General features: G+C 43.6%; 1 protein-coding gene across 1 annotated transcript in view; it reads right to left on the reverse strand.

Moving 5' to 3' along the window:
* LOC138510826 (atrial natriuretic peptide receptor 1-like) overlaps positions 1–27,357 on the reverse strand; it is a 488,764-nt gene that overhangs the window by 106,719 nt on the left and 354,688 nt on the right. Inside the window, exons 15-16 of the mRNA XM_069626514.1 lie at positions 19,122–19,170; positions 5,123–5,227 (exon numbers count right to left, since the gene is read on the reverse strand). Of these exons, the coding sequence (XP_069482615.1) occupies positions 5,123–5,227; positions 19,122–19,170 (154 nt within the window). The remainder of the gene's footprint in view (positions 1–5,122; positions 5,228–19,121; positions 19,171–27,357) is intronic.

Below are 27,357 nucleotides of genomic sequence, written 5' to 3' on the forward strand. Positions count from 1 at the left end.
CAACCCATTAGTGATGGAGACGGAGAACAGGGCCCAAGAGATTTAGAAACAATGGACAGAGGTAGAGTTGGCTTGAGTAAAGTTAGAAAGGGAAGAAGGTTGAAGAGCGCCAATAGGCACAGATTAATGGAGAGTGGGTGGTATTTTATTTAGTCTCATTAGTACCGCAATTAGGGATGTACATTTTGAAACAAAGGTTGATGGTCGAAATGATGAGATGTACTGAGAGGGTCTATTATGGGCAGACAGGTTGGATGGCAATGACAGATGGCAATGCAGCGGTAGCGGTAGAAGAGGAATGAGTAACAGCTGAAGAATAGGGAGATGAGATGCCACACAGGGGGACACCAAGAGTCGAGAGTTTGTGGGGTTCAAGACTGAGGGCATGACCAGGCCGCATGGCGGAGTTTAAGGGGAAGCGAGTGGAGACAAAGTTACTGGCAAAGCAGGTGGGAACACAGTTTCCATTGTTACATATAGGTCTCGGCAGGGCACAATACGTGCCCTGGCCACACATAGGTAGATGTAACTTGAAGAAGGCACTGCCATCGCTTGCAGCAGGTGCAGGAAAGTGGATATGTGCTCTTACATTTATTTTATTTATTTATTGGGTATTTACAATGCACCTATACACCAAGGTGTTTCAAGGTGCAAAATAACAGACCGCAGGCATTACACTAGCGTTAGGAGACATGAAAGGTTTATTCACTGCATTATTAGGAGATCAGGAGGATGATATTTTGAAAAAATCAGGGTATCAGGGGTACGAATGGGCAATGACAATCATGATGGCTTACATTTTAACAATTGTTGGGATAAAGTGTGGGCTGCTCTAAGAGCAGCATATCCCGATACATATTCAGGAGATGTGGAGAGCAGAGACAGGGGAACCATGGTATAAGACAATAGCAATATTCTATAATATGTTAAAGAAGGACTTCCAAAAGAGAGGCAGAAAGACTTCGACATGGTAGTCAGGATCAACGCGAAGGGTTGGGCAGTGATTCAGGCAATCATAGTTCATCATTGCAGGCAAAGGCAAGAGAAAGAAAAGGCAGTAGTGGACAACGCTCAGAAGGCTGAGGCAAAGTTAGTACAGAAGAAATTAGAGAAGTTGAGCATAGAAGGAGCCGTAATTATGTGCCCACCTGTAAGGCAGGTAGAACCGGGAATGGCACTGATGGAAACGAGAATGACACTAGAGTGGGCGGGAGGGTATCAATGCTATACCGTCAACAGAGGTTATCACAGAGGTTATCAGGGAGGTTACCAAAGATGGAGAGGGGGATTCCAAGAAGGGGGAAGAGGTAGAGGATGAGGATTTGGAGGAATGGGACCAAGATTCTGGAGCCAGGACCATGTTGGTCATGTGGGAGAATGGGCCATTTAGCGAGAGAATGCAGGAGCAGGCAAGCCGCAACATTTGATACGCACATATTCCGGTGGACTGGTGACCCCGGTCACATATCAACAGCAGTACAGAATAATACCTCCTCTAAGTGCCCCATAAGGTGTGGTGTCTGTGCGGGTACCCCAGCAGGGCAAGCAGCTTCAGTATCAATACCAGGTACCAGTATCACTACAGATACAACGTCCAGTGCCCAATACCATGCCAGTGTATGTGCAGCAGCAGCCACAACAGCCAGCACCACAAGTGTGGGACAGAAATGCATTGCTGCATGGCACAGTGACAGCTGTGAGGAACCTGAGGGCATCAACACTTACTTTTCACTGGCATCCTCTGCTCAGGTGACCAGGGAAAGGCCATTGCTCTTGGATCCTGCCCCTGCAGGTGGATATCCGAGGGAGGATCACCTGGGTAGAGGAGAATTGGGGAGTGGGGAGACGACATCCTTGGGTGCAAAATGGTATCCTTCATTCCATTTTCGTAATGAAGCTTCGGTCCCAAAAGCCTTCCTGGGCGACTGTCAAACCTTCCCCTTTTCTTCCTTTCAAAGCGACCATCAGAACTGCCATTGTTATATTGGGAGGAGGAAGAGATCAACTAGGAAGTGTAAGAAACCTGAGGGCGTCCTCACATCTATTTTTCTTGGATCCTCTACACAGGTGGCCAGGGAAATGCCATCACTTTTGGATCCTGACCCAGAGGGTGGAGAAGTGAGGGAGGATCTCCTGGGGGGATGGTTTGCGGGAAATGGGAACGAAGGGTCCTCTGGTGAGACACAGTATTGCACCTTTCCAGTTTGTGATGAACCCTTCTTCCCAGAAACCTTTATGGTATATTGTCATCCCATTACCTTTGATCAGAATACCATTAGGAAAAAGGACAAGCCTCAAAAACCCAGAAGGAGGATGATAAAGAATAATGTACCCTTGGGCAAGACATGGTATCCCTGTTTTTACTGACAACCCTTTCCCATCCTTCATTGGCTGCCATAAGCCAGTGCCCCACATTTCTCCACAATTGACACGTGAGAGTATTGGGACGAAGAGGCAACTAAGAGCAATGAAGACTATGCTCTTTTACCACTCTGGTACTGGGACGAGGAAGATGCCTGCTAAGAGCTGTGAAGGTCAAGCATGTCCCTTTGATTGTGGTCAGGCAGGGCTAATTGGACATTCTAACCTGTAGCCTCTCAAGGGGCTGCAGGTGTATAAAAGGAGACCAGTCCAGCGGAAAAGTGAGCGACAGGAGGAGCAGCAAGGAGGGGAGTTCAAGAAGCTGGAGCAGGATGCCGAGACGATGGGGAATACGTAGCAAGGCAGTCCATGGAACTGTGGTGTTGGAGCTGGGACTCCCTGAAGCATGCTGAACAAGAAGAAGGGAGCCATGTGTCAAGGTAGCCCCTTTCCTTGTTGCTCGAAGTGTTCATTCCCCTGTGTGGGAGGACCACCACAGGGGCATCTGAGAGGCAGAAGCAGAAGCCCTGACACTAAAAGCAGAAAGATGTGTGATCCACACTTCAACAAATACTGTGAAAGCGACCAGTGAGTTTCTAATGAATGGCAAACCTGGTGCGCAAGTGTGTGAATTTTATTATTTGCTGAATACTTTGTATTGTAGTGGTCGCATGCTTTGAATTAGCAAATTTTTGTAAGTCTCCATTCCTTCACTGTCAATTACCGAAGAGCTGGAAAGGGCTGTAAATACGTTGTATCGGAGTGGTCGCGTATGTCAAGAAACACGTTTTCGAAGGTCTCTGAACAGTGGGAGGTTTTGGCCAATCATGATGGGGCGCATTTTAACAATTGTCGGGATAAAGTGTGGGCTACTCTTAGAGCAGCATATCGTGATACACTGGACATATATTCAGTTATGGTGTGTACTATGAAAGAAGACAAAGACCAGGCACAATGCATACTCCAGATTCAGGATATGTGGAGAGCAGAGACACGGGAACCATGGGATAAGACTATAGCAATATTCTATGATAGTCTTTTATAGGCATTTTTATTTCCATGCATCAGGCCCTTGAAACAACAGATCAAATGTTGGTCTTGCCAGCCTCTCAGGGGACCGTCCTCTGCACTTCTATGACCCGGTATGGTGCTAAGAGCTGCCTGAGGGGCCTGTTGGTACTAGGCACTGTGACATTTCATCAGAGCTCACCTGAATCTCAGTGACAGATTTTACAGTCACTGCATCAGGATTGCAAATATGCGCAGGGCCTATAGAGTTTGTTGTGAGGCCATTAGACTGTGTTGAAATTAGTCTTGTTCCTCTGTGGGGTCTGGGAATTGCTGCGACCCATGTTCCATCAAGACCAGGCTTACCCTTCAAAGCCTTCACATCCGAATGCGCTCGACCAGAGCCAGCCTCATTGGGCTTCTTGGCTTGATTGCACATATCATCCAGGTCAGGATGATCAGAATGACCAGAGATGGCCTCCAATTCCACAGAAGCTTTGGGCAACACGGCATGAGCTGCCATCAACGTTGCTAGCACACTTATCACCTCCAAGCAGGATTCCAGTCTCCCTGCATCTTTATCATACCGATCTTTAAGAGACCTGAATTCCAGCTTCAGTTCCCAAAAAGCTCCGGTAAGACTTTTGAGATGGCGAACAAGGAGAGATGCTAAGGCTGTGTTTGAGCCTGATAGGGGATCAGCAACTTCAAGATTCGAAAAACAAAATTCCGTCTGCTGGATGACCGTCGGTTGTTCTGGCAGTCAGGGCTTTTTTTAAATATCTAACCGTAATTCTGGCTGTGCACCAATTAATCTGATTGTGTAATAATGAAATCTGTCCATGCAAAATGAGTCTGGGCATTAAGTAATACAATATCTAAATTTGATTGCGGAACCAACAATTCATTTGATGATGCAATAGACAAATCTGGCAATGCAATGACTAAAATGGGAAGGCAACAATAAGTCAGCATCATTCATGAGCATTGCCTAATGCCTGATATTAGAGCTATCCGCTGGGCCGGAGGGTGGTAGATGCAGGTCTTGACCAACATAGTGAACAGGCACACATGTCACTCTTTGTGTTCGCTCTTGTCCAGCTACTCAGGCAGACTGACTTGGGGGTTTCTAATTAGGAGGGAGTTCTGGGTCAAATGACCCACAAGCAAGGCCAATTAGGCTCAAGTGAATGCAGGCAGAGGTTGGGAGGAAGGCAGGGCTGGAGGCACGGGCATGCAGGGAGAAAAATCTGGGAACAAAGACGAAAGGTGTTCGGAAAAATGTAGACAGTGATTACAAACAATAAAATGCTCAGAAGGACATGAAATTGGAGGAAGCTGGGCAGGTGGCACTCACTTTGCTCTGTGCTGTATAGGGGGAGCGCTGATGTGCAGCGCCAGGCCTTTCCTCATTCCAGTACACATAACGCATGAGGAAGGCCATATGAGCTCCACACCAGGCGAGCAGAGGGTGGGAGGAAGTCAGGGACAGGATTGGAGCAACACAGAGAGAAAAATAACGGCGACAAAACACAGACAACTGAGGCAGTAAAAGCTTAGGTGGTTATTACACCCACACACAAAACTTGCAAGGACAAAGAAATAATTGGAGACAGTTGGTACATAACTACCCCTATCTGTTTACATGTGATCTACAATGCAGTGCAAACCCACTATGAAGTGAAGAAGTGACAAGAATCATTTTGAATTAAATGAACTCAGCATCCCACAAAATGCTCCTAGAATGGCTGACCTCTACATATTCTGTTGGGCTTGGGCAAGAATTGTCAGCCTTTCCACGAATCAGCTCCGGCAGAGGCAAGCAGCAGCAACTCTCCGCTCCACTGCTCTCTTCTTTCTATGAGGAACAGATAAAGGACGTTTTGCTTTAAGGAATGTCAAGGCAATGTTACACATTACACAAGCAGGCTCCACGTTCAGCTACTATGATCAAATTCACTCTTCTCTATTGTAGGGAAGGGATATTGTTTGGCACTAGCTTACTATTATACTAGCTCCTTGATTTTCCCGGAGTGGATCCCTGCTTCTACCATTCCAATGCAGCACTACTCCTCCTTTGAAGGCCTGGTCTGCAGGCTCTCCATCTCTCCTGGTCTCTCTCTCACTTGGGCCACTATCTACAGGCTGCCTGGCCAGGTCGCCCTCTTCCTCTCTGAGTGGGCCTGTCTCTCCTCCTCACTCCTTGCAACTACCTCTCAACTTCTCGTCTTCTGAGAATTGAACATCCACCAGGATGCTACCAGCCCTTCTTCGGGACTCTTTCGCAACCTCTATGAGTCTTCTTCCCTCTTGCCAACTCACTCTACAGGGCACACCCTGGATGTTCTGATCTCCTCAGACCTCCCCTTTTCTAACCCTCTCACTACTCGTGCGGGCTGCGTTTGTTGGAGCAACTGCCGACCTTCACCTTGCCCAATGAAGGCCCACTTACCTATTGCCTCTCCACTCAATCCACTCCACAAAATCTTGTTCAGCCTGAAACGCTTGTCCAAGCTAACAATTGTGGAAAGAGAAAAGGGGCTTTTTTAGCTCGTTTTGATTAGTTTTGGCTTTTAGGTGGCACTGAAACCGCTACCTATAAAGCCGAAACTACTGTCATTAAAATAAGAGCTTTAACATGAGAGCTTGAAATAGGGGCTTTGGATGCATGTTTGTAATGCTTTTCAATGCAGGTTGACATATGAGGATGGATATATTGTAGTTTGTATTTTGTAATACATATAAAAAAGTTACTGTTCTAAATATGTTTGTGGCAAAATGTCTGTAAAAATGTCCATGTACTTATTCGTGGGTGTGTGTCTAGTGTGTTCTGATGAAGCAGTACCTGGTTGTATATGCAATGTGATATCACTTTGATGTGATTGGTTGGATAGTTCTGCTTTTTTGACACACAGCAGCCATTTTGTTTCACCAAATAAATCGACAGCTCTGGGGATGCTGCGGATTGCTCCTGCACCACCCTTGTTCATACACAGAAGGATGACTTGCCATGTGTCTTAATGAAGTCCAAAACTATGTCTGCTGCCTCACTTGCTTATGTATATACTGCTATAGCCCATGCCCTTGTTCTCTCTGGCGGTGATGGCTGTGCTTACAGCACGTAACGCAAAGAGGCTCCAGTGCCCATTTCCCGGTCTGTGGGAACATGCGAAATGCATTAGGATTGGATGAAACTAATTCAGAGCCTGTAGCGGTTTCGCTTCTCCGATGCTGCCGCCGCTGGCTCTGATTTTGTTTCACTAACGTTACAAATATTTGCAATGTTAGTGGTTCACGGAGGGACTGGTGGATGGCGGAGAACTGACAGTCGGGTCCGCATTTGTCCCCTCGTGAAATCTCTTGTGGAATTTTGCAGCATTTTTTAACAGAGGCTCACGTGGTCTACAGTGAAAGTTACAGCGAAAGTTAATCCACCAGCAAATACCAGGAATGGGGGCTAAGGTGTTGGGATAGAAGTGATCATGGATACCTTCACCAAAGCTCCCAGACCACAGGATAAGCTGCATTAACAAAGAGAAAGTTCCTTATTTAGGAAGCCAAGCTCCATTAGCCTGACCACAATGTGCAGCATTGAGATGCTGGAGCCAGAGCTAGGCAGGGTACACAAGCCTCTTAAGAGCTGCTCCTGAAGACCAGGAACAGTAAGCAAACAGAAATACTGAAAGTAATATTTAATGAAGCACCCACGGAGACTCTACAAAGTATGTGTGACATTGTTCATCCTGAGCCTGTGCCTGAGGCAAACAGTTTCTATATCGCTGATACAAGCAGCAATGGTAATACTGTTTTCGCTGTGCCCTTTTTGATATTGATGTGACCGCTAGAGTCGGAAATGACTTGATTGACATTGCAGCAATACAAGAACTTAATATTACTGCTGTCTGCGAGGATCATATTTGGTATCTAACTTGGGTGAATTTTCCGATGTGCACGTGGTACAGGAGCTGGATATTGACCAGAGAAGTAATACAGACAAGGTGGCAGATTTAACATGGGGTCAAAGCTCACCTATCACAATAACTCCAAATACCAGACTCCATAATCTGGCCCTTTAGCGTGAATTAAGCTGGTTCTCCAGCTACTGGCTGCAAGGTTGTGCGAGTCCTGAAATACTTCTGTCAATACAAAGATCTGCTAAATCTCCAGGAGACAGGGGATATCTCCATGATATTTGAGCTGCAGAAAAACATTTAGCTTATGACAGGAAACAATCTGCTTTTGATTACTTTGAATGGTTTCGAACCTGTGCACTCCGAGACATGCTGTGTTGAAGGGCACTCAGCTTAGTGAGCTATCGTGCAAGCATAGCGTGTGTGAAGTGTTGTTTGATCTGACCAATCTGCACTTTACTGCTATAACATTATACATGTCTTGCCTAATATATGTTTACAAATGTTTATGCTTATTTCAAATTGGCATATTATTATTTTTGTTCTTTATAATTAAACTCATTGAAACAGAGTATTCATGAAATTCAATCATTAAACACATTTGTACCAATTAGACCTGAGAAAACGTGGTATTGAGTTGCGAACTGCTCTCAAGTGTGTTACCCTGGGCCACTCAGTTTATCCTTCTGTACCTTTTACATGGGGTATTGCAATTTAAACTACACAACAAATGTTTTTGCACTAAACAGAGGATGATGCAATAATTAAACATTACTTGTGTGTATGTGTGTGGCTGTTTTTAATTATGAACAGATGTGCAATATTTAGGTTTGCCCAGATGGAAATAAATATGCTGATGCTAAGCTGAAAAACACACACTTGTGTACCCTGTGGTGAATACTAAAGGGCATTGTTAGGTGTGCGCTGCCTGCCACAAGTCTCTACTCCCACCCAACTTACACAAATATCTCTACCAAACCAACTCTCTCTGCACCCATCCACCCTACCAACTCTCTCTATCCCCATCCCCTTACCCTGACCCTCTCTACCCCACCCACCCCACCCCCTCTCTCTAACCCCATGCACCCACCCTACCCCCTCCCTCAAGGCCCACCCACCCGACACTGTTAATTCTCCCACTTACCTTCCCCCTACACCTATCCCCTCTCATCCTTCCTCTCACACTCGCCTTTTTTGTTACACTCTCACCCATACACTTTCTCGTTCATATTTCTTCTGGCTCATCAACAATGGCACCCTCTATCAATGGCTTCCTACCAGGCTCTATTCCCCTTCTCATTCTATTTCACACCTGCACCTCTTATCGCATCCTCCTTTCAAACTTTGCAATCTCCTCCTTGCACCCTTTTGTCTATAAGTGCAAAATGCAAAGAACAGCAGTAAACGCCAAAACTATTGGCATTGCCAATGCTTGTTTTTTTCCATGGTGGCTAGTTTGAGTGTGGAACTCGCTGGCTCACAAGCATCTTTACATCAAGGAAAAGGCCTCCTCTTTAAAAAGCATGTTTTGCTGAGGTGCTAAAAGAGATTGGGCCTCATTAGGACCCTGGCGGAGTGGGTTTCCGCCAGCGCTAATCGCGGCGGACCCGTCCGCCGTACTACGAGTTCCCTTAGCGCCATGGAGGTTTTCTCCGCCTGGTTTTACCGGGCGGAGAAAACCATGGCGCTAAGGGACCTCGTTGTTAATTACGCCGCCGTACTTTACGGCGGCGTAATTAACTCCTTCCCCACTCCCATTATACCCTATGGGGCAAGAATGGGAATGGGGAAGGGTAAAATGGGGATTGGGGATTTACCGCTCCGCCAAGGTCGGCATGGGGTGGTAAATCCGCCAACCCCCATGGCGCTATCGGCGGCTTTCCGCCATGCTCCGCGGTGCATTTAGCACCGCGGATTCCGCCAGGGTCGTAATGAGGGCCATTATCACCTTGAGCCAAAATCGCTGTTACAAGCCCTGCAGATCTCGCAAACTGCCTTTGCTTGGCTTGTTCTGTTACCGCAGGATGGCTGGCTGTTAGCAGCTGGCCCACCCATGAAGAGAATATCACCAAAGTGACATCCTCCTTTTTAATTCATGTATTTTATTCATCACATTTTTAAGGCAAAAACTACAGGGAGTGAGGGAGTGTCACATAGCAAATTATAACGCGGAACATAAAAATACATCAGCTTTTTAAAGAATCAACATTAACTACACACAACATTTATAAATAAAGTAATTGCATTATAAAGACTAGATTCGCCTGAAAAGACGCGTATTCTATAAATATGCAAAAATACAAGTACACTCATTTCATCATCGCTTAGGCCAATATTTGATGATAGCTGCATGCCTGCATTATGACAAGACTATATTGCTTCAGCTGAGACTCTATCCAGTGAAGAGAGGTATGGCTCGCTTATAGAGTATGCACGAGCATCTGACAATGAACCTCTAAATGACACATACAACAGGCCTTCTTTAGTTTCAAGTGACTTCCAACATAATAGTTGATGATCACAAGTCCTCAGCGTGCAAGAATTTATCACATAGGTTTCCAGCTGGGGATCCTTAGTCATTGTCGGTTCCTGATGGTGGCACGCCATCTGACGGGGTGGAACCAAGCTTGATTTGCATATGATCTTTCCCCTTTCTTAATGGCTTGGCAGCCTGAAGAACTGTGGTCTGGAGGGTTGCCCAGAGCAATGTCAGAGGTTAGGATTAATTCCAAACCTTCCAGGCATCACCTCTTTTGTTTTGCATGCGGCATGCCGTCTGCCGCCATATAAGTCATGCACTGCAGCTCTCCTGGACCATTAGTCTATGAAACAGATACTGTGGCATCTTTGACAGGTGATTGCTCAGCACTTCTTGACCTACTATAAGCACCCCGAAGCCTTGATTAGAAGTATTACATAGCATAGATAAAATTAACCCTGGGACTCCGAAGTATAAACTCCAAGCAGTGGGTGAAGATGTAGGACCAGGTGTCAGAAGGAAGAGCAGTGAGCTCTGTCACGTGGGGGGGCGGGGCAATCTTTGAGATGTTGTCAGTAAGTGCAATAGGAGAGCTCTGATTTTGTTGAGGCCCAGATAGCCCCAGCTTGTTAGCTGCAGTCCATAACTGTGTCCCCTCACCTCAGTTGCGCACATTGCTTCCCAGACCTCCCTGGCTTTTTTTTAAAAAAAAAAATGTATTTTTTTTATTTGTTTATGGTTCAAACCTTTACAAATTGTCAATGGTCAATACCATATTTATATTTACATTTTATGTTTAAAATTACATTAATATTAACATTCTTCCTTTATAATATTTACACATTAAAACATAAGAAAACGAAAAAAGGGAAAAAGTAGCAGAAGAGGGAGAAAGAAGAGAAGCAAACACAAACACAAACACAGTATGTCGGCACATTGGAACGCCTGTCCCAGTTTGTTCAGAATAAACAATAAGAGCTTTTAACAATGATGGAGGTCAAAGATCAATATACAGTCTTTGGCCTCTCAAAGCTATCTTTGACAACTTAAAACATTTCAGCTTTAAAAACAGTCAATGTCACGTTTGTGCAATTAATATTCATTGATTATCAAACTTGAGGAACTCTTTTTCTATGTATTTGCAAAGGCTAACTAGTTCAAATATTAGGGGTTTATGCAAGCCTTGCATCATTCTTGCCCATAGAAATTGGAGACAATCCTCAGAGTCAATGTTTACAAATCTCATTAATCGGTTGGTTCTTATAGACTTAAAATGAGGGCACTCAAGAATTAAATGTTTCATGGTTTCGTTCGGCTCATTGCACAACGGGAAACAACGTTTACTTTGATTAGTTTTCCCTTTATCATTCCAATTCATGGTCCTTTCCCCAGTGTGGTATAAATTAAGCCTGTACCATATATACGCTTTTCTGGTGTGATCGCAACGAAATAGTACAATGTGATCATATCTTGGAACGCGTTGTTTAACAAATAAACCATATACTTTATACAATTTGTAGGTTGCTATGCCGTCTATTGTTAGACACCAATCCTGTTCAAAAAGCTTTTTTTTGGCATAGCCGGGACGGTGATGAACATCATCAACAGTGATAAGCATAGTATTCAATAGTTGTTGAATTTTCAGATGATATTGGGTGAAAGAAGAGGATGTGGAAGAACCCAACATGTTTTTCATGTCTCCATATAACAAGTTCTTGGGAGGGAAATGGATTTTAACGTAATTAGATAGTAGTCTCCATTTCCAATGTCCCGATAATGGCACGAGCCCAGGTTTGTGGCGTATTACGGCATTCGGTATGGACATAGGTAAATGCATTGCAGATTTTATTAGTGATCCTTGTAAAGAATCTAGAACTATACTTAAATCACATAAACATATATCGAGTGAGTATAAGATGACACTCTCAATTTTCAAAGTCATGAAGTCAATCATGGGGGTTAGCGAAAATTTACAATATTTTGCGCAGATCCTTTTTAGTTGAGACAGGAGGGGTTTATTTTTGATTAACTCAGTCCATGCATTGATTGAATTTTGTGCTGAGAGATGATAACCAAGGTAGATTGCACTCGTAATATACGAGACTTGGGTTTTCATGATCTGACATTGGTACCCCTTAATATTTTGCTCTATGCCGAATTTCATAATGGCCGTTTTTGCTGAGTTTGGTGTTAAATTATGTGCAATTGTAAATTCCTCAAAGAGTAATAATTTTGTTTGCAGCCCAGCTGGGGTAGGATCGAAAAATTATGATATCACCCGCGAACGCTACCCATTTAAGGCGCATCGTGCCAACTTTAACAGAGAACAAGTTCTTATGATCCCATTCCTTATCTAGGTCGGAAAAGTACAAGTTAAAAAATGTAGCCGCAAGGTTGCAACCTTGCTTAAGACCTATTGATGTTCTAATTCTAATGAGATTTTTATTTTATATGAGGTATTGGTATGTAACTTGATAAACCAATAGAGTAATACAGTGGGAATTCCCATGTTCTTCATCTTATTCCACAGGAGATTACGTACAACATTGTCAAAAGCTGACGTCATGTCGATCATGGCGATATACACAGGATAAGAGTTCTTTCCAATTGTGCCTGCTATCGTATGTGCCATAATAACAGCATTGCGTGTAGTACTCATGCCCTTCCTAAAACCTGTTTGATATTTTGAGTAAAGTTTTTTCGTCTCAATGGTTATTTCGAGGTCGTATAAGAGCAGAATCGCAAACAGTTTGGCATCCGTGTCAATTAAAGAAATAGGCCGATAGTTCTGTGGTAAAGTGGGATCGCCCTTTTTAAATATTGGGACAATATTCGCAGTTGCCCATGATGGTGGAATGGTCCCCAAATTGATGATGGCTTCGAATTTAGTTTTTAGGATTACTGCCCAGAACTCTGGATCAGCTTTATAGAGACATGGGGGAAAACCATCAGGCCCTGCTGATTTAGAATAAGATAGTCTCGATATGGCCCATTTAATGTCTTCAATTGTCCATTCCAGGCGGGCGATCATACTGTAGCACAGAAGTACTTCTGGTTCAGTTGTAAAAAATTTTGGAAGCTGGAATTTAGCTGTTATGTAATCTTGCCATGCTTGTTCAGAAATACAGTTGAATGTAGCCAATGCAACGCTTCTATTGTCACTTTTAATTGTGCACCAGATTGTTCGGGTGTCGTGTGACGTAATAGCTCTTATTAAGTCACAATTCTCTCTGTTGTACTTTAGAATGCGGGCATGTCCGAGATTCTGCTTGTATACATGCAGGATTTGTATCCGCATATTCCTACAATGCACAACTACCAGGCCACTTTTGCTGAGTTGTCTCAGTGCTTTGTTTTTTTTCCCTTTTCAGCAATTTGCAAGAGGAATCAAAGGGATTAGAGTGATTCTTATTGATGTACTTTTTCCCAAAGAAAATGAGTGCCTTATTGATCAATTCAGAGTACCAAGTAGCTGATGATGATTCAAATGTACTATTTTCATGTCCAATCGATCGCATTTGTTGCGAAACCTGCCTAACAAATTGGTGACACAAACCCTGACTCCACCTAATGGATACTTGAGGGCGGTCAATCTCTACTAGAGCCATAGATGGCTCAATCGTGAGCAGTTCGCACTCCAGTTTCAAAGTGCAGGATATCTGGGCATGGTCACTGGATAGGATCTGACTAATTACAAGTGGTGCAGTAAGGAAGGATAGAGTACGAGTAACATATATAAAATCAATCATGGAGGTTTTAGATCCCCAGGCCCATGTAATTTGCGACTTCATATCGTTATTCTCTACGATATCCATATCCCAGTCTCTTAAGAGTTCTCTAAATTTCGCTCCCCTAATACGTGCCAATGTGGAAGACTTTAGTGTTCCAATCTCATTAGCATCTCTACAGTCACAATTAAAATCCCTGCCTATAATAATTTCCAGGGCTTGATGTTTGCTCGATATATTTTCTAGGCAAGTGTCGAGTTCATCTAGCATAGCATCAATCGTGGTGACTGCTGGATTCCAATATAATGTCGCTATTAGGATAGGAAGATATTTTGACATATTTATCTTTAGAAGTATACCTAGTAGACTCGCTGATTCCCATATCCACTTGCACTGTGGACTGACAGAATTATTAATTGCAATAGCAAGGCCTCCAGAGGGTCGACCTTGTAGAGATCTTTTTGCGGGCAAGCAGTACATAGAGAATCCAGGTATCGTGAAAGGCTCCATTTTCATTGTTTCCTGTAATAGTATAATCGTGGGTTGATTGTCAAGGGAAAGTGACGAATGCCATCTCATGATATTAGCGTGGCCACATGAATTTCAGGAAACAACATTTAATTCAATGCTTTCGGGATGCTATGAAGCGGAAGACTATGTTTTGAAATTAAAAATAGCAGAGAGCATTGGTTCAAGCCAGGGAATACCTTTTGTGGTGGCTACTCGGTTCAGTAACTCATGAATGTCTCAATCCACGCCAGTCTCAGACCTTTGGGCAAGCTCTCCTATCACAGATGTTTCAACAACAGAAGGATTAAGATATGCCAAGAAGTCGTTTGCACTTGCTTCAAATTCGAAGGTAGTTAAATGAAGTCCTTCATTTTCTATTTCGGCCTGGTTAAACCAGAGAAATTTCATAATGGTCTCAGAGCTCAGGTAACATATGGCCCTAAAGTTGTTAGTTCTAGCCATAGATACTCTCAAAATATCCTCTGATTTTACCATTTTTAGTTGGGGAATTCGTGAGAATAAGGCCAAGATGAAGGATCGATTAACACACATGTTAGCCGTAGAAATCTTATCCCCCTCGAGGCCAATGACATAGAGCTTTTTATCTACCAATCGAGATTGCTCAGATGTTTTCTCTTCAAGTCTGGTGGAAGGCACGACATCCGCCCTTGCCATCTGAGGTGGATGGGGTGGTATCGCCTTGGTTAGAGTTTCTACATTCAACGAACCGTCATATAGGGCTTTCCTCAGTATTTCAAGTGTTTCATGATGAGAGTTCACTGAGTCTTTGCAGTTATTGGTTTCAGGAAGAGACTTGCTAAGTGCCAGGCCTTGTATGGAAATATGATTGAAGGCAATTGTGGTTTTGCCAAATCGATATCAGATGTAAGATTAGTCCTGGGATGGTCATTAATTACCAGGGAGTGCTCAGTGTCTAGTTTAGTTACCTTGCCCTTACCATTTCCCATACTCGAAATATTAGCACTGCTCATGTAATTTTTATTTAAACTTAAGACTTTACAACTAGGTGCCTCGAGGCAAACAGCAATGTATGTTTTTCATCGAAGGACAATAGAATTGTTGTTATTTAAAGGATCGTTGGTAATAACGTCTCTTGTAGTCGTGGAACTTCTCCCGGAAATTGGAAACTAATTTTTCAGATTTGTTTTGGCACTTGGGATGGAGTCAATTTCTAGCATATTACTTATAATTCCAGTAGCTCGTGTTTCGAGGATATCCAATGGTGTTTTGGATAGTTTAGAGATGGAGTCGGACTTACAGGTAGCGGTCTTTGCAGGCTCCACTAGTATTTTGGAGCCGATTGGGTCATTTTAATTTTAGATAAGACTTTTGGCTTCAATTTAGGAGCCGATATAAGTGCCCCTTGGCTTTCTTTCGACAATTGCTGTAAATCTATGCTTTCTTCATCAGAGATTACTATCACTGTTTCCGATGGGGCCGTCTGAGGGCCCTCAGATGGTGAAGACATGCAATTCTTGACTTTGTTGTTACTAGACGTTTTTGACAGAGCTTCCTTTCTCCTTTTTGCATATCTTTTAACTGCTCGCAGATGAGTCTTTTTGGCTGTTCGCGACTGAAAGGAACATTTCTCATCAGAGTGTGATCTTTCTTGTTCCTCCTCTTGCTGCTGGTTAAGTACTTTCACCAAGGTCGAGGGACTATCAGGAGAGTCAACCGATAGAGTCAACGTGGACAGTTGAGAGGCAATTGTTGAGTTAATTGTCTCTACTAAGGCCTTGAGCTCTTTCATTTCATTATTACAGGTGCATGAGATAGTGGCAGGGGGGATAGTTAAGGGCTGGGTGACTGGTGCCAAGACCTCATGACAATATTGGGCACCTTTTTCAAGTTGTGCTAAGAGGGGGTTATTTGGGGGGTTTAATGGGAGTTGACAATTGATAGATCTTATGGTATCTGCAGCAATTATGAACCCTTCGATCTTATCCATTTTAGAGCATAAATGGTGGAGGATAGCTTTTATATCCTTCAATTCCAAGTGGGTCAAGTCGTAGCCCTTATCCAGTAGGTCCAATATTTTAATAATTACCGGAAAGGTGCCTGGGGATCGCAAGTCTTTATCATCAACGGGCTAGATCTCCATGACAGTCCAGGTTGGGACGGCTTAATGAGTACATCAGCCAGGTCGGAGGAATATGATATACGAGGTGGTGGCAGTTCCTGATTGATGTCTTGGTCTAAATCCCTATTAGGCTTGTTTACATAGCTTTGATTGCTTGGTGATTGGTGGGCTAACAAATGCTTCCTTTTCGAAGAACCAAAGGCAAGTGGTGTTAACATGCCAATCGCGCAAGTCACCTGTTCATCAAGATCAGCCATGTTCTTCATGGTGAAATCATACTGATCATTAGATAGTTGATTAGCTGGTGGTGATTCAGAACAACTTCTGAATACCTCGGGGGGTTGGCGACGCGCTGAGCAAATAGGGGTGGATGGATAGCTTGCTTCTGTGGCATGAATTATAGCCACATGAGAAGCAAAACTTTTGCTACCCGTGGGCTCCACAGGAGTGTTCGAGGTAATTGCATCAAGGGCATCGAGGGCAGCAGGTTCGATATACGAGGTGCGGCCATGGCAGACAAGCGAGTCAATGCCAGTGGAACCAAGGTCATTACACCGCCCGGTCCCGGTCCGCAGACCGCTGGCCATGTTCGAAATATAAAAAAGGAGGGGGCTACTGCCAATAAGTTGCAACGGGTTCTATCAGTGTTAGGATAGGTAAATACGCGCATAAGACCAGCAAGTTCAAATCAGGTTCACAAGACAGGGGAAAGAAGGAGAACTAAACTCACCCTGCTGTACAGGACTGAAACATTTGTTATGTTTAACCAGTTGTAAAGATTAGTCGAACTTTACATTTACCCAACGCACCAACGAAACAGCGAACAGCAAACAGCGCTACTTAGAACACGTACTTGATGCGCGTGCTCAGATGCGCGTCGCTCAAGTAATAAGGACTTCTGGGTAAAGGGGGCGGGGCCACCATATGAGTCCAAAGATATCCACTTGAAGAGAAGTAAACAGTCCATGTGGCGTCCTGGGTCCTGGAGCAGTGTCTGATCATAGCAAACAGCGCTACTTAGAGCGCGTACTTGATACTTCCCTGGCTTTCACCCAGACTCAGGCCATAGTTCATGTTTCAAGATTGCCACATAATGCTGCTTAATTACGTGCAATGTCTGTGGCCCAGTACAGCGCCCCAGTGTTTGCTATCCCAAAGAATTACCCACCTCCCCCTGGGCCCCCCTAGCCACATCCAGGAGGAGAGGAGGCATGCGCATGTGCAGTCACCTCTGCCGCATGGAGTACACAGCTGGTTTTGCTATCACCAAAGTGATGCCCAAGCTGCATTGCAGCCACCTATGCAGCATGACTCAGCTTCTGTTTGAGAGGCCATGCTGCATGTTAGTGAAGGAGCAAAAAACAACCTTTGCCTAAAACACTGACTTTATGACTAGGCCTCCTTTGATGAATACACAGGGATAGACCAGAAGATTTAGGATGACTGCAAAAGCATTAGAAAATCAGAGAAATGTCGAAGGGTTTCGTTTAGTAAAACCAGCTACCCCTGAGACAAATGACATTTGTTGCTTGTTGGCTGCTCTGGGCATGCCCTTGTGGCCATTGTGGCCTGAAGATGGAAGCGCTGAAGATCTCACCATTCCTCTCGCAGAGGCCACTTCCCTGAGATCCTCTTTAACCAAAGTTTCTTGATTGTTTAATTTATGTGTTCTTTTGCTTCCTGTTTTTGTGTTCTGTTCACTAATGCTTTTGAGTTTTTTCTTTTAGTTGTGGCTGTCTTTTAGTTGGATTTGTATTGGTTTCCTTTGATCGTCTGTGACTTCATTGTCAATTGTTCATTACACACACTGTCTAGTTGTATAAATGTATGCATATATTTGAGATGCATTGTTTCCTTTTGTGAAAATGAATAGAATTTCTGAGAAATTATTTGTTTGCCGCAAATACTCTTTCGATTCCCCTTCGTCTGGATTTAGGGTCCCCTGCTTTACCGTTTGTCTCCGAAAATGCCTTCCAACACACATATATATTAATGAGATCAGCTTGTCTTTAGTGATTTGAATATAAACAGGATACAGCTATTGTTTGGGATAATTATCCGACCATGAGTATGTCCCTGTAATTCGCCTGCATCTGACAGCCTATTTTAAGGGACAATCACTTTCTGCCCTTAAGATGCTAAACTAATAAATCGAGCATATAGGAATCAACCTGTAGCAATCTGTAATTTAGGTAGGGATCTTACGCCGAGATAATATTAGGCAATTTCCTGAAAACTGGAAAAGTGAGAGGTGGAAAGGAAGCAAGTGAACCTACTGTGGCTTTGGTGCCACTTGACGGTACAAAATTGTTTATCTAAATTGGCCGGGAGGATCGCTCAGGGGCAACGCTTTGTCTTGGAAGCAAGACCACGCATAGCAACACAGGTTTGAATCCTGGTCTCGAAGGTGTCATAAAAGAACAATTATAATTATAGTAAGTCCTTAAATCTACGGATGTGCTCATTCTCGCTCCTACCCATCTGCGCAAGAACCCTAATAACTTCACATTCTGATGATTCAAGATGTGAATCCCTTTTCTGTGAACAATGTCTTTCTTGAAATATTTCTGCCTCACAAAAATCTTCCTTCACTACATGAAACATCGGGAAAGCCGAGTGATTCACAGTGCAGGTTTACTCTCTACTGAGATGAAACATACAAAATGAACAACATTCAAAAAGAAAGTGAGAAGAGATCAAACACTATAATGGAGTCGACAGTAAAACAAAATCCAAAAGTAATTATTCAAAAGAAAATATTTCAAAAACAATGCATAAAATACAAAAACAAAATGATTCATAAAGAGGAAATTGAGGAGTCAAAATTGAGAAAGATGATCACATGTAACCATACAGATTTTCTACAGAGTTGAAAATGCTCCTGACATCTTTTGGGAATCCTAATTACATACTCATACGTACAGCGCAATGTGACCCAAAGCATGCAGATGTTATCTCAGTGCACAGTTTATTTGAAAAAACACAAATGTTCTACATGAAGAAGAACTTCATATTTCTCTTACCGGCACTGGATCCTTTCTTGTTGCGATTTCTAATAAAATAATGGCATAGCTGAAAAAGCAAGGACAAACAATTAACTGTAGGATCTTCTTGACAAAGAATATAATCAAGAGTAATGTCATGATATATGCATTTGCTAATGAAAGTCAATGAGGCACATTACCTTTATATATCTACAGTGGAAACCCTTCAGAAGTGGTTCTGCAAATGAATCTCAGAGTGCAACGGGTGTAAAGATTGCATTCATAACAAAGTAGCTTTAAAAGGTGCTAGAACCCATGTAAAATCAATGTTTAGTGGTATGTCACGCTGATACATGTTGCTTTCCATCTTTCATTTCACCTGTACGCGGATGACACCCAGATGTTTTTTCTCTTTTTCATCCTTTGATTCTGCTCTCCATTCTACTGTTTCAAACTGTCCTTCTGCTGTTCAAAACGGATGTCTTCTCATTTTCTACATCTTTATCTCTCTAAAACTCTAAAACTGAGGTTCTGTTCTTCCCTGTCTCTACTATTTCTCCCAGTCTTTCCCAACCCCATCTTTCCTTTCCTCCATCTTCTCTTCCTTTCCCGCTATCTGCGCGTAACCCGGCCGTCATCTTTGATCCTTCTCTCTCATTTTCTGTCCATATTTCCTCTATTGCCTACTCTTGTCATTATGCACTTTTCAACATCTGTCAACCTCGCCCCTGTCTTTCTTTTAATGCCACAAAACCTCTTCTTTTTTCCTCTCGACTTCTCCCGTATTGACTAATGCTCATCTCTATTGCTTGGTCTTCCTGCCTCCCATCTTTTTCATCTTCATTGTGTTTATAATTCCTCCATTTCCATTCACCTCCTCTTCTCGATACCCCCTTAGTCTTCAATGATACCCTCCCTACTTTCGATTTCATTACTCCCTTTTGAATCTTGTCTTCTTTGCCACTTTCTCTCAGTTGTTTTTAAATGCACTCATGGTCTGGCCCCCTCTTATCTCTCTGCTTTACTCTCATTGTATGTCCCCTTTCGCCCCTAAGATCACAGAACTTATTTCTTCTGACTGTTCCTAAACCTCCCCGTGCTTCTTCTCATGTCCGTTCTTTTGCTCTCCTGGCTCTCAAACACTGGAACTCCCTTCCCCTTTCACTTCGTTCTGCCTTATCTCTTCGTATCTTTCAATCAAACCTTAAAACCCACCTCTTATCTTCTCTCGTTTCTTAATTCCCTGGCTTCCCCCTCTTCTGATTTTAATTATGTTTATTTTTATCATGATGATTGTACTGCTTTAATATATTTTGTTCAGCGCCTTTGCCGAATGGTGCTCTTTAAATTCAATAAAATGAAAATGAAATTGCAGGATATGTTACAAAATTGACACTCCTAGGTGTGAGATGTTCTCATGCAAGTAAGTCATCTAAGTTTAAAAGTATTCTACTGGATTGATTGATTCATGGGTAGCAAATAAAATAATTTTGTGTTAACGTAACTTGTTAAACCAAGGAAATGGGAATGAATACTGCTTCAATATTATATTTTGAATTATATATATATATTTTAAAATATTAAAGTACAGACTACATATCAATACAAAAGTAGCAGTTGATACATAACAGCAACCTGCAAAAGATTCTTATACTGTACATACTTACAAATCCAATATAAAATGCAAAGCTCAAAAAACCTGAGCTACAATGTAAATAGAGAAAAGAAAAAGGAAAACATGAATAAATGTAGCTTCCATTCATCCATCAGTGCTTCTGCAACACCCTAAACCTCAACACATTTCTCCTAAAAGTGCAACATACAGCCCGAAGTTTTTAAAAATTATTTGTGTATCCCATTGTGAAAAAAGACTAATTCCTAAATATTCAATATGTTTCTTATTTGTCTTTTCCAGTATTTGATATCTTGGATTATTGGAGATTTCCATTACTGTGTTATTTAATTGACATAGCCAGGTGAGAGTTTACAAAATATAAATGTACTTAATTCTTGATCCAATTTCCTCTCTGCACCCATTATTCCAAGCATAGCACATGTTGGATCTCTGAACAGGTCTATATCAAGAATACATCACAATCACTTCACATATTTTGAACCAAAAAAGTCAAAGTTGTGCAAATGTTCAGAAAAAAAATGTGACCAAGAGGCTCCCTTTCCTTGACTCCGGGGCACTTGTGATCACTAGACAGAAACATCCTTTTATCCTTAGCAGGTGTAATATGTAATGTATCCATTGAACAACATTTGCATGCGTCTTCAGTTTGCTATTAAATCCACACTTGTAAATTATCTCCGATTCTTCTGCCAATTCTCTAATGCCACAAAGGTATCTCTGTCTCTGTATTTTCACACAGTTCCCAAGCGGCTATTGCGGCTATTGAAAGAAATGTATCTACTGTCCTTCACATTATATTTCCAATACTTAAGCAATGGGTATCCTGGACCATATTTATTGTGCAGCTGTCCAAATGCTGAAAAAATCAAACCATCATAAAGTTGCACAACTAAAAGCACCCCTCTTGTTTGACACCCTTTGAAGTACTTATTTGATAGATTTTAATGCAAATCTGGATTTGACCACAGTGGAGTACATTCAAGCCTCAGTGCTATTTGCATTTTCTTTGGACCCCAGTCGATATACAACGTTCCTCTTTGAGGGTTGTTTAAGTTGTGTTTTTTTTAATGCTTACGATTTTGGAACTCAAAAATCTCATCCAGCAATTGAAGGGGTGGGCCATTTTTCATCAAAGTGCAGAGATCAAATTATTACACTGTTGGCATGACAAGCAAGGGAAAGCCTCTCTCATGTTTAGTGCTCTAGCAGAGAATGATGTTTACTGTAAGCAAAAGTGGTATGTTTGGAAAGAGTCCATGTGTCGATTCATTCTCCTTTAAAATGTGTACTGTTATTTTTAAGGATATACTCAATTTGTTGCCTCTATTGTAAAAAAGTTGTAATGTCTGCCAAGTTGGGGGAAATCTTTGGTTTCTTGGGTTTCAGCAGTTCATTTCAATTCCTGTGATCGTTCTACATAGTTCTTCAATAATGCTTCGCTGAAGAGTGCATGGCTTTGTATCCCTGTACCTGCAGGATCTTATACTATTCTTTTGACAGCAACGCCTGACTTTATGGAAGACTTTTAATAATAGTATTGGGATGAACTCTTTAGCTTGTAACAGATGATTGTAGTCAGTAGGTTTCGTAAAAAGAGTGGATCATTTGTATTGTATGCTCCATAATCAAAGAATGAATAAAGTTCTTGCTCAAATTCTTCCAACAATTTATTTGATCATGTACACTATTCATTTAATGTGATCTAATTTGCCAGTTGTATAGCACCGTTATCCCATTGGTATGACATCAAAGCGCTGCAGGTGAATGCCCTTGGGTGTAGTTGAAGGTTTTGGAAAATTGATCAGAGGAGTTTAGAATGCGTGTGTCCATTTTAGCTAAAGCGAAGTTGGGTTGGGGTAGCCAGCTCCCTACTAGCTACCCATATCGACCTGGGAAGTGGATGGGTGCTTTGAAGATGACAACAGAGTATGCAAGAGATGTAGACTCATTATGTCTCCAGCTAGACCAAATTTTTGTCATGGGGGATAGCTGTATTATAATGGCAGAGGTGTTGTGCGATATGTCATTTGGAGTGGTGTATGGTTGTAGATGTGTGTGGGTGAGTGGCCTTGCCTTCGGCTATCTTCCATAAGCATGGAGTGAGATACGTACCCGTGTGCTCTAGCTAGCTTCTTGGTTTCGTAGATGTGGCAGGAAATCTCTCCTGTGTTCTGCTGGAGACTATTACATTATTCTTATCATCATTCAGTGATTAGATGGAAGTTCTTTGCTGTCCTGGCTCACGTGAGGTGGTTGACTAGCTCAAGAGGGCAGGGTTAGTCAGGGTTCTAGTGAGAATAGGCATGTCTTGAGGGCCCTCCGGAGGGCCAAGTGGTTCTCTAAGTACCGGATGATTAGAAGAATTGAATTACAGATAGTGGGGGCTTGGAACCTCCTATTCTAGTCGATATGAAGGAGTGGATCACAAGGAGGAGTGCAGTGCCTGAACACAGATTTCTGTTGGGTTGGTAGCGGGTGATTTTCTGTTGAAAGTATTCTCGGCCCGTCTTGTGGAGGGCACAGTGAGTGATGAACATGGCTTTGAAAGTGCCCCATCATCCGACCAGGAGCCAGTGGAGGACACAGAGGGAGGAGGTGATGTGCGCTCTGGGGCAGAGGGCAAGGAGGAGCCTAGCTGCAGAGTTCTGGACCCGTTGCAGCATTCTGAGTTGAAAAGCAGGGACGCCCAAGTAGTGGACGTTGAGAGAGTTGGTGCAGTCTAGGCGGGAGAGGACAATGGACAAGATTGCAGTGACTATGTGGGGGTAGGAGAGGTAAGGCGAAGATGCATCTGAGAGTGCAGAGATGTAGGTAGCAAGATTTAGACACAGTGTTAAAGTGGTGTAAGAGTGTCAGGTCAGTGTCCATGGTGGTGTCCATGGTGCATCCCTGTTTCTATACTGCAGTGGATGCAGCAGGCGGCTGGCCTAAGGAAGAAGGCCAGGGCGTGGTTTGGGGGAAGAGAGCTTTCTTTCTGCAAAGAATGATTTCTGTTTTTCGGGATTGAGGCAGTGGTGGTTGGCCATCATCCTATGATTGTTGTCTGTGAGTCAGGCTGCGAGGTCAGGGCGGGAGTTGGAGATGGACTTGGGTCTCTTAAAGATGATTTCGGTGTCATCTCCGTAGTTGTAGCAGGTGTGGTTGTGTGAGCGGATAAGTGCAGAGAGACGGCTCATGTAGAGGTTGAAGAGAAGAGGTAATAGGCAAGCGCCTTGTGGGGCTCAATTGTTGACGGGGCGGGTGGTCGAGGTGTAGAAAGGGAGGTGGGTGATTTGGTATCTGTTGGCGAGGAATGAAGAAATCCACCTTAGTGCTGTGTCCCTTATGCCGAGGGAGTGGTGTCTGTCAAAGAGGATGCTGTAGTCGATGGTGTAGAAGTCTGCCAACAGGTTGAGAAGTTTGAGTGCAGGTCAGCCCTCTGTGTCTGCCGTGCTTTTGAGGTCATCCCATATAGATTAGGGATGAATCTGTTCCATGGAGGGGTCTGAAGCTGGACTGGGCAGGAATGAGTAGGTGATTGAATTAACTGAAATGTGTGCAAAATATGATGCTAGTTTTGCTGGAGTGCCTTTTAATTTGTATAATGCATCCTGAAACACTTACCCAGTTCAAATCACAGACCTATCTTACAGTTTTTATGGATCTCAATTAATTTTTTAAGCGTGTCATTGTTATATTAATTTTTTCAAACAATACAAAATATACATAGTTATACATACATGGTGAAATAAAATGATTAATTACCATTACACAAATGTCATAATGTTAAAATATTAGATATTTGTTCATCTCATTAAAATAAGTGATGATATATGCATCATTCAGACAGTTTCACTCTTTTGCTCCAGTATAAAGTGATTGGGAACCACAGTTTCTGGCAGGCATATGTATCATAAGGTTCAATTTATGGGTACCATCTTGCTCGACAACTTTTAAGATGTGCGCCCATATATTTCTTAATGGTGTCATATGAATATGATATGATATGGCATTTATAACCCGTCTATACACAAGTGTTTCAAGGCACGACGAGGCAAGGGAGAAGGAACAGAGGGAAGACAGAGACAACGATCTTACAAGGCGGGGTGACATTGAGATTGCACAAGGGCAGGGGGTAACGGGAAAAGTGCAGGGGGAAAGGGAGAGGGGGCAGTGCAGTACATAGTATAACAGTAAAATAAGACAATAAATAAAATGTGCGGCCAGCTGGTGGCAAGTGCAAGGGTAAGTGCAGACATCAGGTGTCAAGTGCTGGTAGGGGGCTGTAGGGATACAGAAACAGTCCCTGAGTGCAGGTGTGCAACTGACAGGGAGGTGACCTGGGCCCAAGATCAGCGGGTAGCCAGGTAAACAGTGCAGTTTTAGTTTCAGCCAGGAGGTCAGCAGGGGAGAGCACGAGGGAAAGCATAAGCAAACAGGAAGGTCTTGAGGTGCTTTCGGAACAGGAGATGGTTCTCAATTTTCAGAGAGGCAGGAAGGCAGTACCAGAGGGAGGCCCCAGCAGAAGAAAGAGATCTACCACCAATTTGTTGCTTGGAGAAGCGACTGACCCTGAGGGAGTTGGAGGCGGTTGAGCGAAGAGCTTGAGCAGGAAGATATTTGGGAAGAGAGAGTTGAAGGTATTGAGGCCCCAGGCCACAGACGGCCTTGTGGACAATGCATAGGGTTTTGAAATTAATCCTCACCGCCACGGGGAGCCAGTGCAGAGATTTCAGTCCTGAAGAGATACGATCCCTGGACTTGAGGCCAAGGACAAGTCTCGCAGTCCTGTTTTGGATGAGTTGCAGACGGTGGAGAGTAGAGGCAGGCAGATTTAGAAAGAGGTTGTTGCAGTAGTCTAGCCTAGAGAGAGCCAGAGCTCTGGAGACAGTAAGCTCCTGGTGGAAGGAGAGAAAAGGAAGAATACCTCTGAGGAGGTGTAGCTGGTAGTGTGACTTCTTAGAGACGTCAGAGATGTGAAGAGAGAAGGAAAGTGTGGAATCGAAGATGACCCTGAGGTTTTTAGCATCACAGGTGGGAGCAGGAAGAGAGCCAAGAGAAGCCGGCCAGAGAGTGACAGGAAAGGAGGGTGCTGGTGTGCCGATAAGGAGAATCTCAGTCTTACTGGCATTAAGGCAGAGATCATTGGCGGCACACCACTCCTCGATAGCAGACAGACGGTCAGAGATGAGAGAAGGAGAAGAGGTGGCAGAAGGGAGTCTGAAAATTAGTTGAGTGTCATCCTCATAGCACTGAAATTTGGGGCAGAGAGCGGCAATGCAGTGGGAAAGAAGTGCCCGGTATTGGTTGAATAGACAGGGAGAGAGGTTAGACCCCTGGGGAACACCGCAGATAGAGATAGAGGAGAGGAAGGACCCAAGTTGGACCTGGGAGGGTCGATCGGAGAGGAAAGAAGTCAGCCAAAGCAGGGCCTGATTGGAGATACCGAGATTATCTTGGAGACAGTTCAGCAGAATTGCCTGGTTGACCATATCAAAGGCAGAAGAGAGATCGAGTAAGATGAAGACACAGGGGGTGTTGGAATCATGGTTAGAGAGCAGGTCTTCAAGGATGTTCAGGAGAGCAGTTCCCATGCTTCTGGCAGCTCTGAAGCCAGACTGATGGTCATTTACACAACCAACAGATTCAGTGTGAAGATTAAGCTGGGAGATGCCAGGTTTTCCAGGAGTTTGCCCAGGAAAGGAGTGATAGAGATCGGGCGATAGTTAGCCGGGCAGTAACACTTGTCAGAGGGTTTCTTAAGAAGAGGGTGCACAAGGAAGTGCTTCAAGGGGGAAGGGAAGACTTCAGTGGCGAAGGAGTGGTTGCAGAAGTCAGCCAGAGCAGGAGCCAGTGAGTCAATGTGGTCTTTTATGGTTTTAGAGGAACAGGGGTGAACCTGTTTTGACGAGACGTTCATAGATCGGACTTGTCTAGAAACCTTGTCTGTAGTGAACCTGGGAAAGGTAGAGAAGGAGGGAGGAGAGGTGGCCAAGAAGGGCCAGAGGAAGAGCAGGGAGTAGAGGGAGAAGGGGCAGAGAAGGAGAGAGAGGACAGGATTTCCTGAGTTTTAGAGATGAAATTAGAAGCTAAGGCCATGCAGAGGTCCTGGGAGGGAACAGGAGATGTAGAGACTGCAGCAGGATTGGCCAGCTCCTTGCAGATTTTAAAGAGTTCAGCCGAGCTGTTGGATGCTGCAGAGATGGGGGCTTCGATGAGGGCTTTCTTCTTGGTGCGGACAGAGAGCCGGTATTGCCTTTGGCGCACGCGGCAGGCCAGTTTGTCAGAAGATGTACAGGAAGCATGCCATTTCCGCTCAACCACCGTGCACTTGCGTTTAAGGGTGATGAGGTCAGAGTCGTACGAGGAATTGCACTTGGTTTTGGGCTTCAAGCGGATCCTCATAACAGGGGCAAGAGCATCAAGAGTATCAGATATAGCAGAGTGGAGAATAGAAAGGGCTGTCTCAGGGTGTGAGTCAGCTGAAGGGGGAGGGGAGTGAGAAAGTGGCTGCAAAATCTTTGAGCTAACCACAAAACAATATGACCAGAAGGAGCCTTTGACCTCGCTGTTCGAGGTAGATTTTGGTCCATATTAGCAGTTTTAGATATCCCAAATGGGTTATTAAAGCTGATAATCACCCTGTATTCTAATGTAGAA

The sequence above is a fragment of the Ambystoma mexicanum genome, chromosome 6p, assembly GCF_040938575.1.
Source record: "Ambystoma mexicanum isolate Mex_15411 chromosome 6p, UKY_AmexF1_1, whole genome shotgun sequence".
Lineage (NCBI taxonomy): Eukaryota > Metazoa > Chordata > Amphibia > Caudata > Ambystomatidae > Ambystoma > Ambystoma mexicanum.